Source organism: Haemaphysalis longicornis, unplaced genomic scaffold (genome assembly GCF_048455015.1).
Source record: "Haemaphysalis longicornis isolate Haplotype H1 unplaced genomic scaffold, Haemaphysalis longicornis Haplotype H1 scaffold_2, whole genome shotgun sequence".
Lineage (NCBI taxonomy): Eukaryota > Metazoa > Arthropoda > Arachnida > Ixodida > Ixodidae > Haemaphysalis > Haemaphysalis longicornis.
This window is the reverse complement of record NW_027526295.1, coordinates 139,784,292-139,802,952: the sequence shown is the minus strand read 5'-3', so window position 1 is coordinate 139,802,952 and position 18,661 is coordinate 139,784,292. Positions and strand designations below refer to the sequence as shown.

General features: G+C 50.9%; 1 protein-coding gene across 1 annotated transcript; it reads right to left on the bottom strand.

The window, feature by feature from the left end:
• Nucleotides 1–2,397: 2,397 nt before the first annotated feature.
• On the bottom strand, nt 2,398–15,788 carry LOC144168317 (uncharacterized). The gene is made up of 3 exons (XM_077697326.1): nt 15,586–15,788; nt 7,634–8,024; nt 2,398–2,867 (listed from the first exon to the last, which is right to left on the bottom strand). The coding sequence occupies exons 1-3, from the start codon at nt 15,786–15,788 to the stop codon at nt 2,595–2,597; spliced, it is 867 nt and encodes a 288-aa protein (XP_077553452.1). The 3' UTR covers nt 2,398–2,594.
• Nucleotides 15,789–18,661: the final 2,873 nt, after the last annotated feature.

Here is an 18,661-nt window from a genome sequence, read left to right as displayed (position 1 = left end):
AACTCACATGCACCTGCATGAAACCATCGGGCTTGCTTCGTACGAAAAAAAAAATGCATTTCAGACACGAAATTTATCCACGTAAAGTAGTACGATATTGAAGCCACTCTCAAGTACACGATGATCACTTCTTACCACATCCCCAAAAAGCATACAGGGGAAAGCCTTGTTGTTGGGGTTTTTTTATGGCGAAAATTTTTCTCCGTGTGTGTGTTTGGAACACCTTATGCATGAGTTGGCTCACTTGCCCAGTTGTTGTTTTTGCTGCTGTTGTTGTTGAACTTTCTATATTCATATTGCAAACAACTCGCATGCTCGGTTTATTGCACAATTTTCCACCCATTCTACCATCCACCCACCCCGTTTACGCAGTTAAAATTGGAGGTGGGATAAATGATGATGAAAAAACTTTATTATAGTCGTCTCTGTTAAGACGAAGTCACTGCTTGGGAGTGGCAGTGTGCTCGTCCCTTCAGACGGCGGTCAGGAACCCATGGGCCCTGGCGGCGTCTTCCGCCAGCTGGCCGATAAATGAACAAATACTAAGGATGACAGAGCAGCAGAACATGCGAATAGTGCCTAAGGATTTATTTTTGTTAAAAGAATGTTCACAAATACTAAGCATGGTACCAGGTTTAGTGGTACTGAAAGATTTAGCTATATACTTGTACAAATATCTGAATTCAGATTTTTTTTACCTTTCGGAGGGGTGGTTGAAGCGAGGCACGGACGCACGGACGGGCGAACGGACGGACGGACGGACGGACGGACGGACGGACGGACAGACAGACAGACAGACAGACAGACAGACAGACAGACAGACAGACAGACAGACAGACAGACAGACAGACAATTGTCTTAACGGCCTGTAGCATTTTCGTGCTTTTCGTTATAGCAACGATGCCGTAAACGAGACTAGCACCTACACCTAAAAGATCCCACGCACGGGCGGATAAAATATCGTCGCAGTGAAGGCAGCACGGCAAGTGTAAAAAAATATTCGTATAAGCTTCCGCTGCGCGGTTCACGACCGTAAGCATGGGAAGAAAATTTCGCAAGAAAATTCGGACGGCTAGCACCCCCACTGTTTTCACTTATTCTTCTGGCGCACATGTTTCACTTGTCAAGGGATGCAGCGGTCCATCCCCATGGCGCCATGGCCAACCATCAATGACGCTGGCGATGAGGAAGATCGGGTGGTCGCAGCCTGCGCGAACTCTGTAATGGCCGCTATGTAAAATAGATCGCTTCACCCCATCTCGTCGTTCGCCTCATCTCTGTCCTGCCGCCGCGTAACATTTGTTGGAGTGTGCGGTTCCATCATCCTCATCCTGGTTACCGCCTCGCGCTGTTTCGGCCTGGACGTGATCGTGGCTGCTACAAGGGCCATGTGGGGCAGCCCCAGCCGCACCGCGACCACAGATCGACCACGTCGCCCGCCTCGTGCGCCATCCCGTGAGACGCCGATTAAGACTTCGGGAGGCCAGCGGTGACAAGAGGAATCGATGGTGTGCCACCCGCCCCCTAGTCCGACGTGGCTATGACAACCTACGACGCCTCGTCACCGCTAAAGACATCTGTGTTGCGGGGCCAGTTGTAAGTTGTGAAAGTTGTGTCGTCACGTGGGTGGAGTGGATATGCAGTTTAAAGCATTGATAAAGTCATACAGGCGCAGTAAATGTCAACGCATGACACTGGTAACTACGATTCTAGCACCTATGAGCAGTTCAGCGTATAAATGCAGCATTTCCTCGAAAAAGGGGATATTCCATGGATTTAGCATGTTGATAATACTTGGAAAGTAACTTTTTTACTGATCGCCGGTCTTATTCGCCACTTACTGGAACGTTTGCAGCGCTATCAGTGGTACTCGAAATAAAAAATGTTACCTCAGGTCCTGTAGTGGACCTGAGTAGGCTGACAATGACGATGATGATGATGATGATGAACACAGCCATAGCAAAACAATTGAGCGCGGATACAAAGCGCATACTTTTATTCAACGTACAGAAGGAAATGTTTAGGCTTAATGAAAAAATTATTGAGCCAGATAGGTATACAGTGGCTGCCTCCAGTGGCTTAAAGTTTATTTTACGCGGCCATCATCTTCGAAAAAATGTTCATCTGAATTTTGCCAGTGAACGACGAGCATCAATATTGCTTACTGCTGTACGTCAAGCGGTTTGTTTTCTTTCTCGCAGTATGCAGAGATTACGCCTATTTAACATCTACCCGCATTTCAGCCTACAATGGACGTGAGCCGTGAGATGCTAGCATATGTAAAAATAACGTGTTCAACTCTGCCTTCATTAGACCTGACGAATTCTGTGTTGAGATTTTTAGCACCTATAAACCTTCTAGCTCAATGCGGCTAAATAACCGATACATTTTCAAATTGGAATAATTTTCACACTCCCGCAATTTAGGCGACGTAACGGTAAGGTTTTCACACTTACTGCAAGTAAAATACTCCTCATGTTCGTATAATTCGTAACACAGGATTCAGAAGTGGCTCGAATCGACAATGTTAAGTTATATTTACTCCCTCATACGGAAGGGTTCGCATAGCGAATTGGCGGCGCGCGTGTGTAGTCTTAGGGAAAGGTGGTGCTGGGAGAGGGCGACGGGTCCATGGCAATCTTCCAGTTGAAGAGAAAGTTCTCCCACTGCAGATGACGGAACAGCTGCTTGAGGTTGTCTTTGTTCACGTAGTAGTCGAGCGTCTGAACCTCGACCTTGTCGAGCACGGAGAAGATGACGATGGCGACGCGCTTGAACAGCGTGTCCGGCCACCACTTGATGTCGCGCTGACTCAAGCCCTTCATGCTGTAGTGCACCACCGTGTCGAAGTAGTCGTCCAGCTCGATCTGGAAACACACAAAAGACGCGAGAACGGGAAACTGATAAAGGGACGCTCCAACACGTTTTAACAGCAAAGCTGCTGTAGGTCGGGCCTATTCGTCCGTCTGCTGAATGTCGTGCGTCACGCAGGAGCAAGAACTGGTTGCGAGACCAGCTGGCGTCATTTATTGGTAGGTTTGGGAACCACCTCGTCGGCGGTTCCCAAACCCACCGATAGAGGGCGCAGTGGTCTTACCGGCTTCCAGAAGCCCTAGGATTTAAGGGTAGCAAGAGGGAAGTTAACTTCGAGGCTGTCGAGGCGACCAAAAAAACCTTGGAATGCTGGTGGACGAAAAGCAGAGAGGGGAATATGGCCTAGGACAGTTACCACCTGTAAGAGGAAAAAAAAAAGTATTTTGTGCCTAATAAGTTTTTTTGAGCCTGCCCTAAGCAGCGCTAGTATTAAAAAGAGTATAAAACATGTGTATATTAGTCCTTTTTGGTAAGATGACACGTAATCACCCCGCTACAAAGGGTAAACCAATGGCAATCATCATCATCAGTCAGCGGCTTCACCCTCCCGCTAGGGTAGTTAGACGGGAGGAAGCCTTCTGCCACTGACATTCAACTGCGGAATCCTTTGCGCGAACCATAGAAGTTTTGCTGCGACGGCGCTGCTGTTCTCGGGCGAGCGACCATTGACGTTCGAGCCGACGTAACAAAACCACAGCTCCGCTGTTTCGACAGATTTCACACTGGGTAGAACTGGGTTTGATTTTCAAGTTCCTTTCTAAATCCGAAGTGTTTTCAGTACGTATTCAGCAAGCGTATCCAGTACTTGGAATAGCGGGTCACAAAGTACCTCCCCGCAAAATTACTACTACCAGTTAAACAATTGCCCGAACAATTTTTCTCTGTTTCCCGGACTTGGAGTTGTTTGCACCCTCTAATTACGCGTCATTCGAGTGGTGTCCCGGCTGTTGATGGGCGTCCTTGCAGTTGCAGCAATGAACGCATTAAATAGCCACTCTAAAGAAAATCGCAACCGCAGCAAAGCAGGAAGTGGACGGCGCATCTGCTGCGACGAGCAAATCATGCAGTGCCGTTGCCCGATCGCGATAACTACAGCTTCGGTTGGGCTTCTAAGCACGCAAAGAAAAACGAGAGTGTCCTTACTGGTGGTGTCCCAGGGTCCCTTTCATTTAGGAGTCATTTTGACGCTGGACTCACCCATTGGCGTTATATTTGGCGCAGTAAGTACCATGACTTAACTATTCATGCGCGCGCAGCCCCGGGCAGCTTAATGCCTAACAAATCAAAGCGTATGTTACATGACACTGATAGATACCAAACGTGTTGTCTGACTTCTTTTTATGGAATGGAAGCTGGCTTTGCTGCAGCGCTTTCCGACTGCGTGCCTGTGCTTCTTTTTGCGCAGATGACGGCTCGCGAGTACGCCGAACTCTTTTGATTCCACCTGGTGTAGGTTGCCGAAAGGAGCGATGTTTTACAAAGACGTAGCAAAAATGTTTCGCTGCTGCGGCAGTTTTGATGAAAACACAAAGTCTCGGGGGCCTCTGGCGGAACTGTAAGGTCCACCCTTAACTATTCGTGCGGAACCATCGGCGAAAAACTCCGAACAATACTTCACAAACCCTTTCAGGAGATCACGCCTGGAGTTCACGCAAGAGATGCAGAGCATATATACGCTCAATCATTTAACTAGCAGCTTAAATAAGAGGTCATTAAGTAATTTTACACCGACATAAGGTGTATGGTGTGTCCACTAGTAGTTCAATGTCGCTGCACTCACGAGTACCAGTGCTGCGTATGAGCATGGCTACACAACGTCGGTGTTCACAGTAAAAGAATCATACTACAACTGAAGGCATCCTCTACATAGGCCCAACGAACTTTCTTTGTGTTTGCCCAATATGCCTGGAGGCAGGCCATAAGTATGTTTTTAGAACAGCTGCGTTATAACGACATTACTCTAAAACTTCGCTATAAAGTGTAGCAACAGCGTTAAAACGACAAACCGTCCTTAGCATTTGCACCATGACTTCTATTTTTGTAATTTTCAATGCCACCAACAGTTTGAGCGCTCTTCCGCTGTACGTGGCTCAGAAGGAACTGGAACTTGTGAATTAGGCGTATTATTTCTAATCGTGAGAGTTCCACTTATATTTCTCCTCAAACTTGACCAAACTTTGTCTCGAGCTCAATATTTCTCGCATGCATAAATACAGTCACCCATGCCAGTACTTGGATAATAAGCAGCTTATGTACCTCTCATAAAGTGACCATATTGTTGATGTGGTGTTTCCTTGCAACCACGCGGTACCTAGCTGGCTTGCAACCACGCGGTACCTAGCTGGCCAAACGGGTGTTTAAAAAGTCACCTCCAACATACGTACGTCCTAACTTTCGATACAATGTGCTTCCGGCATAAAAACCTCTAAAACTATGTTTAATATATTATGCTCCTTTTGTACAACTGAGAAAGGGAATTTTTTATAGCTAACAGGCGTTGAGGGTGATTCGTGTTCTTCGGCGGGCTATTCATCCTGCCGAACTTTGAACCTGGTGACAAAATCACTTGAATCTTCGAGACAATAACTGCGTTGCTATTGCAGGTTCCGTGGGTCAGTAATTTCGTTCGCTCACGATGGTACATGTTGACTAATAAAGCGAAGTTTTCCTAATGTCGTCGAACGGTTTTGCCGTTCCGTTAAATTTGACCTTAATTTGAACGCAGCTGCGGTCAAATTAAGCAACGCATCGCGTGACGCATCCTTCGAAACGTATCGCGTGACTTGCATGACCGAGAGAGAGAGAGAAAACATTTTTATTGAGCTTTATGTGGCTCAAGGGGCGGTTGTCGCTGGCTTGTGCCGGGTGGCGACATCGGCAGCTCTGGTGACCAAGGAGGTTTGTAACTCTAGGTCTGAGCTCCCCAGCGCCTCCTCCCACTGCTCATCAGAGGAAATTAGGGGAAAGGGATCTTTCGGGCACCCCCAAAAGATGTGGGGAAGGGTGGCGAGGGCTCCACATGCAGGGCCTTCTGGGGAAGGTTATAGTGAAGGGTGGATTCGGTGGAGTATAGCGGGATTAGGGAACGTGTTCATCTGAAGGAGACGCCACGTGTGTTCTTCGGAATTAGGTTGACGTGAGCCGGGGGGTACCTGCGGCGGTCAAGGCGGTAATGAACGGTTACTTCTTTGTACGTTAGAAGTCTGTCTGTGGCGGATCTGGCTCCGTGATAGGGTTCGAGGCTTCCCCGGCTCGGATTGTGAGCCCTCGAGCCGTATTGTGGGCAGCCTCATTACCCGCGAGGCCAGCGTGCGCCGGAGTCCAGACAATTTCTACCGCGGAGTCGGGTGGGTGGCGTCGGAGAATTTCGGATGCCTGTGGCGAAACATGGCCGTTGGCAAAATTTTGAATGGCCGCTTTAGAATCGGAGATTATTATCGAGGGGGTCGGCCTTTGAGAGAGGGCTAAAGCTATTGCCGCCTCTTCCGCCGTGGCGGGATGGGGAGTACTTAAGGTTAGAGAGTCTAGAGGGGGATTATCCGGGTCGTTTATAACTGCAATGGCGAATGCGGCGCGGTGTCTATATTCTGCAAAGGAACGCCTCAAGGAGCGGTACCATCTCCCTTGTTGCATGACCGAGCTGCACCGCCGCCCGCGTTCGCCGCTGCCGCCGCCGCTGCCGGTTATGCGCAGCGCCCCCCCCCCCCCGCTCCCCCCCCCAACGTCCCCCGTAGAAATCATCTGGGTTCCGGCGCATGGTGGCCTGGAGGGGAATGAAGTTGCCCCCACTATAGCTCGAGAACTCATCATCCGAGCCGGGCCCAGCCCGTTCCCGTACCATGGCGCCAGATGCGCTAGAGACCGGATGATCACGTACCGCGAAATTACCACCCGATACCGCCTCTGTCGCCGTGTATACCCCCCGGCAGACACACAGCTCACCATTCATCAAAAACACACGGGGCGTCTTTTACAAACGAACACATTTCCCAATCCCGCTAAATTTCACCCAATTCAGCCAGCCCTATCTATACCCTTCACATGACTGCACTGCCTGCCAGTCCCTCGGCACCCTTCAGCACCTTATGAGGGGATGCCCGAGAGACCCCCACCGGAAAATAACCACATGTGAGCAGTGGGAGGAGGCGTTGCGCTGCCCAGACCAGGAGGCTCAAGCTTCACTGGTTGCCCGGGCGGCCGCGGTTGGCACCAAAATGGGGGCCACCATCCTCAACTAACTGTGCTCCCAAATAAATGTGTTTCTTCTTCGCGGCGTACCTCACCCTCATCCCTTGTTGCTATCGAGAGAATGAGGAGAACACTGAAGAGACAGCGAGGACGAAAGCGGAGGAGGAGAGTATGGGCGATAGTTTGCTTAACAACGGTATGCCGCAGGTGCCGCGCGAGACGTGCCAGAGTAGCGCGCGCCGTCGTGCGTTCGCCGATGACGTGATCACTTCCTCAGGTGAAGAAAGTGCTGCTTCATTCACTGCAGCTAAACTAACTGCCCGAGCAGAGACTCAGAGCCTCCTACCCCAGAATTGAGAGAGATGTGCGCCATCGGAGCAGCAGCTATGCGCCGTCGCCGAGAAGACGGCTGTTCGCGCTGTGCTTAAATTTCGCATTATGGAGTATCATTATCGTGAGCCAATTTTTTGGTAACCCTCTTTACACGGCGTTAACATTTCAAACCCGCCGAGGCACAGACGTTGCCAGGCTAAGCGTTAAAGCGGCGGGGTGCTCGATCGCCCCATCGCACCTTGATCATGGAGTAGTAGAGCACGGCGTGCTCGAACTCGGCGGCGTAGTGCTGGTTGTAGTCGTGCACGTGGCTGCGCAGCACGAGCAGCATCATATGGCCCTGGTTGAGGAACTCGTTCAGGCGCCAGCGGAACACCTCGTAGCGGCTCGGGTGCAGGTCCAGGCTCTCGTCCACCTCGGGCAGCGGCGGCGGCGGAGCCGCGAGCAGGGCCAGCGGCTGCTCGGATGCCGCGGGAGCCTCGCGCACCGTCGGCGGCCTGCCCACCAAGCCCGAGCTCTGACGACGGTGCATGGCCCGCCGCGAGCGGGCCTCCTGCGAAGCCAGGGCTACGAAGCGGCCTCTCCGCACGCGACGGCAACGGCTGGGCTCCTCCTCCTTGCTCTTGCCGCTGGCACACAGGGAAGCTGTGCTGTGGTGGTGACGATGATGATCATTATCTCGTGGGACATGGCCACTCCTTTTCTCTTTTCTACGACCCACTTTGGCTACAACTACTGGCGGATCGTCATCCTCGTCGTCACCTTTTCTTTCATTATCACCAGATTTTAAGTGCGAATGCACTTCTTAAGCGACCCTGAATCACGCGTCCACCGCCGTCCGTCCGTCCGCACCACATACCCACTTAGGGCGATTGGCCAAGAAGAGTTCCTAATTCCTTTAGCACATACCCACTTAGGGCGATTGGCCAAGAAGAATTCTTTCGCATCACCCGTGCATTCCCACTTCCCCATCGACGACTGCTGCTTCGCCAGGAGCGGAAGTCGGGGCGAGTACTGCGGCGTCTACCTCGTCGGTCACGTCTACGCGAACCTCGTGTCGCACGCCGTGTCCACATCGCCGGTCAGGAACGAGTCGCCGTACAGTGCCGTCTACACCGACGCGTACTCGGGCGACGGAATCGTGGTCGTCACCCTCTACCTCGCGCCAAACATCTCGCGCGACGACGTCGTCGAATACGTGGACGCGGCGATGGAGAGTGTGGCCAGGCGCGTAAAGCCCTCGGACCCGGTCGTGGTTGTTGGGGACTTTAACGTGGACGTGCGAAAGGGCGGCGAGTGGTTGATGGAATACATGCTCGCCAGCCACTCCATGACGTGCCTACCGCTAGAGGCTCCCACCACCATCAACGGCAGCTACATCGACCTGGCCTTTGCGAGGAACTGTCTGATACGCGCGGTCTTGCAACAACTCTTGACCGTACATTTCAGTGACCACAAGGCGGTCATAATGACCGTCAACTACAACGACAACACCAACAAGTGCTGAATAAAGAATACTGTCGTTTCACTTTACTTGAGTGTGTGTGTGATCTCCTCGAACACACACTTTAATTCACCAAGATTTCCAGAGAACGACTAACGGGGTGTGTGAATCCCCACTTGATCACGCGGGGGTGTTAAATGCAACCAACGGGCGAATGCCAACACAGTTCAACATAACTCCCCCTCATAGCATCACCCGTGCATTCGCACTTCCCCATGCTCCCCTTCGGGGAAATGCGGGTGTTTTTTAAAGAATCTGGCGCAGCAAGTCAGTTGCCCATGCCAGGCTAATGCTGATGATGGTCAGTTTCATTAAAGACCGTTCTCTTTCTCCCTCACTGGCTACCGGCGTTGGTGTTCGTGATGATGATGATTATGATGATGATGATGATGATGATGATGATGGTGGTGGTGGTGGTGGTGGTGGTGGTGGTGGTGGTGGTGGTGGTGGTGGTGGTGATGAGAATGGCTTCTATTTTTTTTTTGGCTTGTACCCACAAGGGGGAATCGACCAAGGATAAATCATTGGCTAGGTTCCCAATAGAGCTTAAAAGATTAATTTATTTTCCAGAAAAAAAGACGTCAAATGACAATCAACTATGATAAAAAACCCACTTACCCAATAATTATGGCTTGTTTAGAAATTCTAGAATCCTGAAGCAGAATTACGAGTTTTAATACATCTGGGGTAACGGGCAGAAAGGAAGCGCGCTTACTGAGTGGGCTATTGTGTGAGGTCTGAAATAATTTGTGAGAAGAGTGAAATCTCAAGAAACAACAAAAAGCCAGCCGTTGCGAAAAGTAAAGGATGAGAACAAAACATTAGTGCCTTTCCACTGTGTGAAGATGGGTGACGTGCGAAGCTGGACACCGCAGACGAAATGCACGAAACAAAAAACCCGTTCTTTGTAGCTTGCGATCTAGCAATTAGAACTTTCGCCCAATGAAACTTTGAAGGACTCAAGATTTATTCTAGTGGACAAACATGGAGCTGTCTGTTCTCCTCCCGCGTTGTAGCCATCTTACTGTCTGTGTAACATTTGATGATTGATTGATTGTAGGGTTTAACGCGCCGACGCAACGCAGGCGATGAGGCGCGCCGTAGTGGAGGGCTCCGGATTAATTTTGACCACCTGGGGATCTTTATCGTGCGCCGAAATCTCGTACACACGGGCGTTTTTGCTTTTCGCCTCCATCAGAAAAGCGGCCGCCGCGGCCGGGAATCGAACCCGCGACCTCGTGCTCAGCAGCGCAACGCCTTAGCCACTGAGCCACCGCGGCGGGTCTCTGTGTAACATGCAACTCAATCCGTACGACAATTGAGGACACCGGAAAGTTCGGATTTGGGCGGTGGACGGGCACATATAAAAAATAAAAAGTAGCAAAACAGTAGCAAAAAGTAGCAAAAAAAAAACCTTCCCTTCGCGAGGGGCACGATCAAATGCAGAGCATTTCCGGGGGCGCACGACGTTAAGTAGTTTGCGTTACGTTAATGTTGTTGCACTTGTTGCTGTTGGTTGTTGTATTGTAATTAAATGAGGAGACGTAATTACGTGGTCACGTGACATCATTTATTAGCAGGTGGGTATGATTATTGTGGCGCAGTGGGAAGAGCACCATGTACCTCGGGTTCCGCCCCCTGGTAGTGAATGCGTTGTATCAGCAGCTTCTTGACGTAGTTTGAATGAGTCAAGGATATAAGGCACGTTCGTATCCCTCCATTCTGTGTCGGCTTTGTGGCGCAGTGGGTAGAGCACCATGTACCTTGCGTTCCGCCCGCAGGGTCGTGGGATCGAAACCAGGCGCCGGTAAGTATTATTTTTTTATATAGTGTAGGGGGAGGGGTGCGGACTACGACGGACAACTAGAACGGGTGACATCGTGAGTTAAAGAAATGCTCTGCATTTAAAATATAAAATAGCAAAAATAGCAAAACAGACATGCCATTAGGTAGGGCATGAAACCTACAGCTGCGCGTGCACACCCGTCACCCGTCACCCCCCCCCCCCCCCCCCACCAGAAAAAAAAGGAAATTCAATCCGAACTCGTTCCTGATAAACCGGTAACCAGTTATGTGGGCGTGCTCAGTTGTTGTTAACTCTTTTATTCAAAAAGGGAAGGCCGGAGGCATTGTTGGGAGTTGGGAGGGGTGGATTATTGGTTGAAAGGGGCTCATATGAGTTCGTGGTCTTCGGGAGGAGGCATCAGTTTTTCACAGGATAACTGTGAGCATTGAATGGCCCATTCACTGGTGTAGGCCATCGGTATATAACTCGCGCTAGACCACTCTTAGTGGCGAGCCGTATGATAAGGTTCATGGTGTGTCCATCTAATGTGAGGGGATCGATATGGGTTGAGTTATCGGGGTTTTGGGAAGTAAAATTTCTGTATCGAGATAATTTGGGGCATATCCAGACCAGGCGGTGCAAATCAGCCTTGGCGGCTTGCTGACAGTATGGACATTTCTGGTTGCTACATACACTGCTTCGCAGTAAAAAATTGTTCCATTATTATTCTTCTCCTTATAATGGTGCCCACACCTGAAGAAAAGCCCCTATCCCGTGCCCGCGTTGTTACAAGGCGAGTTTTGTGTTTTGCATCCTTATTTGACCTTCTTCGTTTCCTAACTCTTCTTCAATCTCTTCGGCGTTTCTTCAATCCCTAACTGGTGTTTTTTCGTTACGCTCGGTTTTCCCCCGCCTGCACTATCGAAACACTGCACCCCGAAGCAGATGAAGGACTGGCCACACCATCAGCTTTAGCCACAACCAAAGCGAGGAACATTGTCAGTGACTCCCTGCCAGCAATCCTCAAGCTCAAAAGGGGGATAATCTCCAGCGCGGCAATACGAGTCCTCGGCCATGAAGACTAAACTCAAGGCACCAGAACCACCAAATAATTGCACAAAAAAGGGGAGACCCGGAAGAAGTGACGAGGAGCGCACACAGCGCAATGTTTTGCGCAATTCTTTGGCGTAATCATGGAGTACCAACATACTCAGGATGCTAGCCTTACCCCAACCCCTTTAATGTGGACACGCGCACATGCGCCGCTGGAGGACAACGGATGGGCCAACAACGCGGCTCTAGTATTTACCTACTCAGAGCCCCTTCAACCCGCCCTACATTCTACCGACAACATCAAGGATCGCCTCTGCACCTACCGAGGCGGCCTCGGTCAATGAATGCATAGGCGAATGCCGGAAATACCCTGCAGCCCACCTCTCGCTGACGAAACCTCGAGAAATGGCATGGAGACGTCTCCGGACTAAAACATACCCAACCCACGCCTTTACAGGCACTTTGACCCAATGAATTCGCAACGCTAAAGGCAAACACTGCCCCACTTTCTGAGTTTGGCTATACGCTCTCTTGAAATGCCTTAGTATACAAGTAACTGACTTCAGCACTCTAAAAGGCTTATGTATTATTCCTACCAAAGATAAGTGGAACCTGTGCCGCTTATCAAAAACCCTGACATCTAGCAGCGGCCGCCCTTAGAGCCGAAGACGCCGCAAGGAGCAAAGGCATCCTGGCGGTCGTCTAAAGCGCACCGGCCCCAACTAGACGTTTCCTCTGGTGAAAATAATGTTTCTTCCTCGTCCTTCTGCAGCACCCGCAGTTTCGATGGCCATGCGGAAGATTGTAAGTTACGTTTTTTTTTGTTCTGTCTTTCTTTCTTCCCTCACTTTCTTTCTTTTTTTCTTCTAATGCAAGAGATTGCCTTACGAAATAAATGCCCCAACAGTTTCACCGGAAAATAAGAAAAGGATTTGGTGATAGCCCCCTAATTCTACTGCTGGAGGTCTACGTTCAGTAAAGAATACAGTCCTGTGCTTCGAAGGCGTTGCCTGCACTCTACATTAACTATTGGTCATTATCTAGCACCTTGTCCATTTCTATATAACCATGGTTAGAAATCTGTTCTGAAGTAACACATGAAAAATGGGAGGCCACGCGAAATTCCCTGCTGGGTATGGGGCCATGCGAACTTGAAACCGTCGCGAATAAACCCTTACCCTCCCAGTGATACTCCTAATCAGGTCATCATAGGGGCGAAAGTAACACCGGCATAGCCCACTGTAAGTCCTTATATCACACAAGTAGGTCTTCGGGAAGCAGTCGAAGGTCCATGCAGTGTCTATGAAATGACACGCTCTTTCTCTTGGACGGAATGCATACCCAGCGACACGCGCATGACGTCAGGAGCATGGCGCGAGGTGCGTGGCGAGAGCGCTTTATTCTCTTCACTCTGCTACACGTGCCGGTACAGCAGATTTTCCCACATCCGCAGTCGTTAATCATCACCGCAACATCCCTTCTGCCGCGACTGCGGAAATACTGGCCATAACGAAAGCCATTACTCAACATGACCACCTCAACATGACCACCTTACTCAACAATCAGAGAGCATTGTCATTCGCTCTGACTCACAAGCAGCCCTTCGGGCTTTCCTTAGCAACGAACTGCATCCAAATATACGTGATGCGCTAGCTGAGTATGGACAGCGCCATCCTGATATCTCAATCACTTTAGAATGGACCCCAGGACATTCTTCTTCCTTAAGCAATGCTCGCATCCACGATAAAGCCTCAACGGCCTGGTGTTCCGACACTTTCGAGGCCTGGCCCGAGTCCTACATCCCGGCAGAGGACAGTAATGAGCGCCATCAGGAACGAAGAGCGTATATGAAGACACTCCGAATAGCCCGCAGAGAACTCCCCAGACCACCTTATTATCTAACGAGGAAGTACACGACACTCCTAAGACAAGCACAAACACACTCCCTACCACACGACGACGCTCTACATCAAATACAGAACAATCCAAGCAGACCGCATTGCCCAGTGTGCGGCTCCATACCCACACTCACCCACACTTACAGGACCTGTCCCAGAGCCCACACACCGCAACGTCGCTCACTACCCCATCACATGTCCTCCTGGAAGGACTGGGTTGCCCACCTCGACAAGACGTCCTCATCATGGACAACTCTTCTTCAGCACCTGCTCACCATCAGGGGGGAGGTCGTTTGATATCTTTACTCTCGCTCCCCTTTCTAGGAAGGTTGCGGATCAAACCGCCACGGCGCAATTTTGCACCGGCCACTCTTGCTGTGAGAATGGTCCCTCTTTGTGCACAGTGGATTCCGCAGGACTGTCTGTTGTTGGTGTGACTCGTTGGCGGGCTGAGGCATTGCGATCAGACGCGTTCTGTTGCGGCGAACAGATCCATAATCCGTGTCGACCCAGTATGACCTGGGCTGTTCAGCATGCCTTCGGACCGTGCCGCATATTCCAAGGTCAACGATCCAGAGAACAGTATCGGGTCCATGGCCGTTCCGGGTGTTGAAGTGGCGTTGTTGCTTCTTCCTGCTTTCGGCCTCGTATGTCCTCAGCTTGTGTCTGTCCGAGAGGCAGGGGACTAGGCTCTCCGCAGAAACTGGCAAAGTAGTGCGAAGTCTTCTACCCATTAGGAGTTCAGCGGGAGAGTAGCCGTTCTTGAGCGGGCTCGTCCTGTACGCCAACGGTGTTTTTCGGGCATTGCCCGTATTCTTGAGGGAGCCCTTGATAACTGTTAGGGCTGCTTCCGCGAGCCCGTTGCTTCGATGGTACTGGGGACTCGATGTAACGTATTTAAAGCCGTATTCTTTGGCGAAGGCTCCAATTGGTGAGACAGGTCCCCTTGAAAATTCTGGACCGTTGCCAGTACGACTACTTCGTGGATACCATGCCTTGCAAAAAGTGACTTGCAGTGATTTACTACTGCCTGCCCAGTCAGGCTCGTGAGTTTTGCCAGTTCTTGGTACCTCGAGAAGGAGTCGGTGACGATTAGCCACCATGATCCTCCGGTGAAAAAGAGGTCTATGCCTACTCGCTGCCAAGGCCGCTCAGGAACTTCTGTCGGCTGCAGCGGCATCTTCCCGTTAGGCTTGCAATGAAGACAGATCCGGCAGCACCTTAGGAGATTGTCGATGTCAGTGTCAACTGTAGGCCATCAAACAGCAGTTCTTGCTCTAGAAGTTCTAGCAGGCCACTTGTCAATGCCGAAATGGCCTTCTTGCACTACATGGAAAAATGACTCCTGTAGCTTTTTGGGCACGACTATCCGAAAGCCATGCATCAAAACGTCGTCAAATTCGGTGGGGCTGTCCTTATGCGGCCAGAACTCCGTAAGGTTTGGCTGGAGTTCGCGACAGCTCGACCAACCCTTCTGCGTGAATGCACGGAGCTGGCGACCAAGTTCGTCGCCTCGTTGCTCCTATTTCAATTCTTCTAAAGAGGGTGGTGAAATTGGGAGCGTCGATAACAGCTGACCCACCTGTTCTTCGATCTCTCTCTCGAGCTCATTCGTCTCGCTGTGGTTTACAGGAGGCCTTGATAGGGCATCAGCTGCGGTCATATCTTTCCCGGGCACGTAAACGACCTCGTATGCGTAACGCATTAAGCGCATCCGCATCCTCTGCAAACGCGGCGTCAAGTAGTCGAGGGGCTTTGAGCCGAAAAGCGCGACTAGGGGCTTGTGATCGGTCTCAAGGCAAAACTTCATCCCGAAGACGTAGCCAAAGAGCTTCTCGCATGCCCAGACGAGAGTGAGTCATTTCTTTTCAATCTGTGCACATCGGCGTTCTGTTTCAGTCAGTACTCGAGAGGCGTAGGTGATTACAGCGAAGCGGCCGTTCCCTTACTTTTGGCGCACAACGGCACCCAGCCCGTAGGATGGCGCATTCGCTGCGATCTTCGTCGCCCTGTAGTTGCTGTACACGGTGATAACTGAGCTTGATGAGAGCAGTGTCTTCCATTTGGCGAATGCATTCTCTTGTGCGGCCTCCCAGACAGACTCTTGCTTTGAAGACAACATGCTGGACAGGAGCTGCAGAATATCGGCCATGTTCACTACGAAACGACCGAGTACGTCGCCAGGCCCAGAAGCCGTCGAAGTTCATTCTTGGAAGTTGGCCTAGGCATTTCTGTGATGGATTTGAGTTTGCGCTCATCAGGTCGAACATGGTTGTTAACGATGACATTCCCTAAGTACGAGATCTTTGTGACGCCAAACTGGCATTTTTTTTTGTTATGCGTAAACACCAGCTTGTCGAATCTGCTTGAGAGTACGTCGGATTCGCTCGTCGTGTTCCTGCTTGGTCTAACCCCAGATGAGGATGTCGTCCATGTGACAGGTAACCCCATCGAGGCCTTGCAGAATGTCACTCATGCGTTGTTGGAAGTGTTCAGGCGCAGAGCAGATGCCGGAAGCTAGACGGTTGAAGCAGAAACTACCAAAAGGCTTTGAAAGGTGGTGCTCAATTTTGCTCCTCTCAGTGAGCGCGAGCTGCCAAAAACCCGACGTTGCGTCGATTTTTGAGCACCATGCGGCTCCTCTAAGCATGCCAAGGGTGTGCCCAAAAGCCATAATCGGATGCCTCTCGCGTAGTGCTGACTTCTTTAGCTCTGTGTAGTCTACACAAAGGGGAAGTGCCCCCGATGGCTTGTGTACGACGACCATTGGCGCGCACCATGCTGCGGGTTGTGTGACAGGAGTAATAACGCCAACTTCCTGCATTCGTTGAAGCTCTGCCGTGGTCTTCACGTAGAATGGAGGTGGTACCCGTCGTGGGGACGTCAGAGCAAACGGGGTTGCGTCGGGTTGGAGCAGGATGTAATACTCCTGTTGCAGCTTTGCGGGACCTTGAAAAAGTTGTCAGGAAAGTCCCTTTCGGTGTTTAAATCCAAAACAGAAATACAAGCCTTGGTTTGTTCACTGACGGGAACAAACCAAGTTCGGTGATGGCTGGTTTTCCAGGTAGGGCTGTGAGTAGATCAGGTAGGATGTAGACGGTTTCCATGCTTTCTCGGCCGTTGAGCTTGAAATGAAGCCTCGCTAGTCCCGGGATGCGCCGAGCCTTTCCATCCGGACCCTGAAGCCTCCGGTCGGTGGGATTTAGAGCGAAGTGCTTGAAGAGCTGTCGGAAGTTTTGCTCCGGTATAACAGTCTCGTCCGCTCCTGTGTCGATGTTGAAGATTAGGGTCTGTGACTCGACGAGGGGAGAGACCTCCCACCTCGATGAAGCTGTCGTTGCCGTGAGGGCCAGCAAACCTGACTACTGCTCGATGTTTAGTAGAGCTTCTGGTGAGCGGCAAATGGTTGAGAAATAGTCCTTTTTCCCGCATTTCTGGCAAATGCAGTCTTTTGAAGGACATGTGGCCCTCGCGTGACGTTCTTTGCCACACCAGTCACACGGTAGGACGTTTTTCTTGGAGCCTCTCGTGTGGAGTGCAGTTGAGGGTAGCGTTGTAGCGGGTGGATATGCGGGTCTATTCCGTCGTGCTTTAAGAGCATCGTGGTTGACTGTTTCCTTTGACGTGCCCGAAAGGAGTTCTGCTGTTGCTGTTGTACTGCCTCATTCTGAAGACCGATAATTAAAGCCTTCATGAGCTCTGAGCTGGGGTCAAGCTGCACAGTTTCCGAGAGTTTGTGGTTCTTGAGGCCCACGACTAGTCTCACGGATTAACTCTTCGCTGAGCTCCATGTCGTTACAAGTCTCTGCTAGTGTGTGCAGGGCTGTGGCAAAATCTGCGACAGATTCACCATCCATCTGGACGCGGGTGTTGAATATGCCCGCTCGTAGATGATGTTTCGGTGAAGTATGAAGTAGTCCTCGAAGTCCTTAAGCACAGCGTTGAAATTCTTCTGCTCGTTAGTGGTCAGCTTGAATATATCAACAATGTCTCCCGCTTGGGGTCCCATGAGATAGACCAATGCGTCCATTTGGCGTTGGTCGGGTCGATCGTTTAGCCCCGAAGCCGCCCGGTAGCGGAGAAAGCGTCTCTTTTATTGGGGCCAGTGATGGTGAGGAGAAGGTGAACGGATCAGGTACCGTGATCTGGAACGAGAGAGCGCTGCGGTTTTTGTTGGCCATCGAGGATGAGTCGCGCGAGAAGGTCGCACGCTGGTCGCTAGTCGAGGGAAGGCCCGTAGACGCGGCACAAGTGGCTGAACCACCCGATTAGCTGCGGCTACAGGACGAAGGGTGCTTAGGTGTGCTGACGTGTTTTTAAGGCGGAGATCAGCAGCCAGCACATCCCGTTTCTGACACCATGTTGGATGGAATGCCTGCCCAGCGACATGCGCATGACGTCCGGAGCATGGTGTGAGGCGCGTTGCAAAAGCTCTTTATTCTCTTCACTACGCTACACGCGCGAGTGCAGCAGATTCTTCCACGCTGTCCGCCGCAGAATGGACAACGAGTATACCCCGACGAAGTCACAAAATGTAAATTGGAGAGGGATACGAAATCAGGATAGCGTCGATGAATCTCGAGAAGCTGGTTTAAATTTCGGTCTGCATTACCCAGCTACATAGTTTGGAGCTTTGTCTCATGAAGCTAGTATTCGACGTATGCCAGGATGTGTAGAGAAATTCGTCCGAGCATGGTTACGTCTGTAGATACGTGCGGGCGTCACGAAGTTTATCTGCCATTATGCAGTCCCGCTGGCTAACGTGTAACAGCTGTGCACTAAAGCCATACTGTTCCGACGTTACGCTGCTCCGCAAGGCTCTTGGGAATCTCGGTAACGCTGTCTGTAAAGCCGACGCCGATGTTGAAGATAATTATTTTGGAATATATTGTGTTCCTGACTCCCGGCGCAGAGGATTCAGCGCATGCACGCACGCCTGGGTGCAATATCACAGTGTTAAGTAGGACCACCTTCATGGACAAATCGCACCTCACTCACGCAAGGACGCGTAATAATGAGCGCAAT

Excerpts from the sequence above, each read along its gene's own strand:
- LOC144168317 (XM_077697326.1), bottom strand. The coding sequence starts at position 15,788 with ATGGCCGATATTCTGCAGCTCCTGTCCAGCATGTTGTCTTCAAAGCAA. Across the intron at positions 8,025-15,585 it reads GGTGCCGTTGTGCGCCAAAA|CGGCAAGAGCAAGGAGGAGG; the intron begins GTAAGGGAACGG and ends CCTGTGTGCCAG. Across the intron at positions 2,868-7,633 it reads TCTACTACTCCATGATCAAG|ATCGAGCTGGACGACTACTT; the intron begins GTGCGATGGGGC and ends GTGTGTTTCCAG.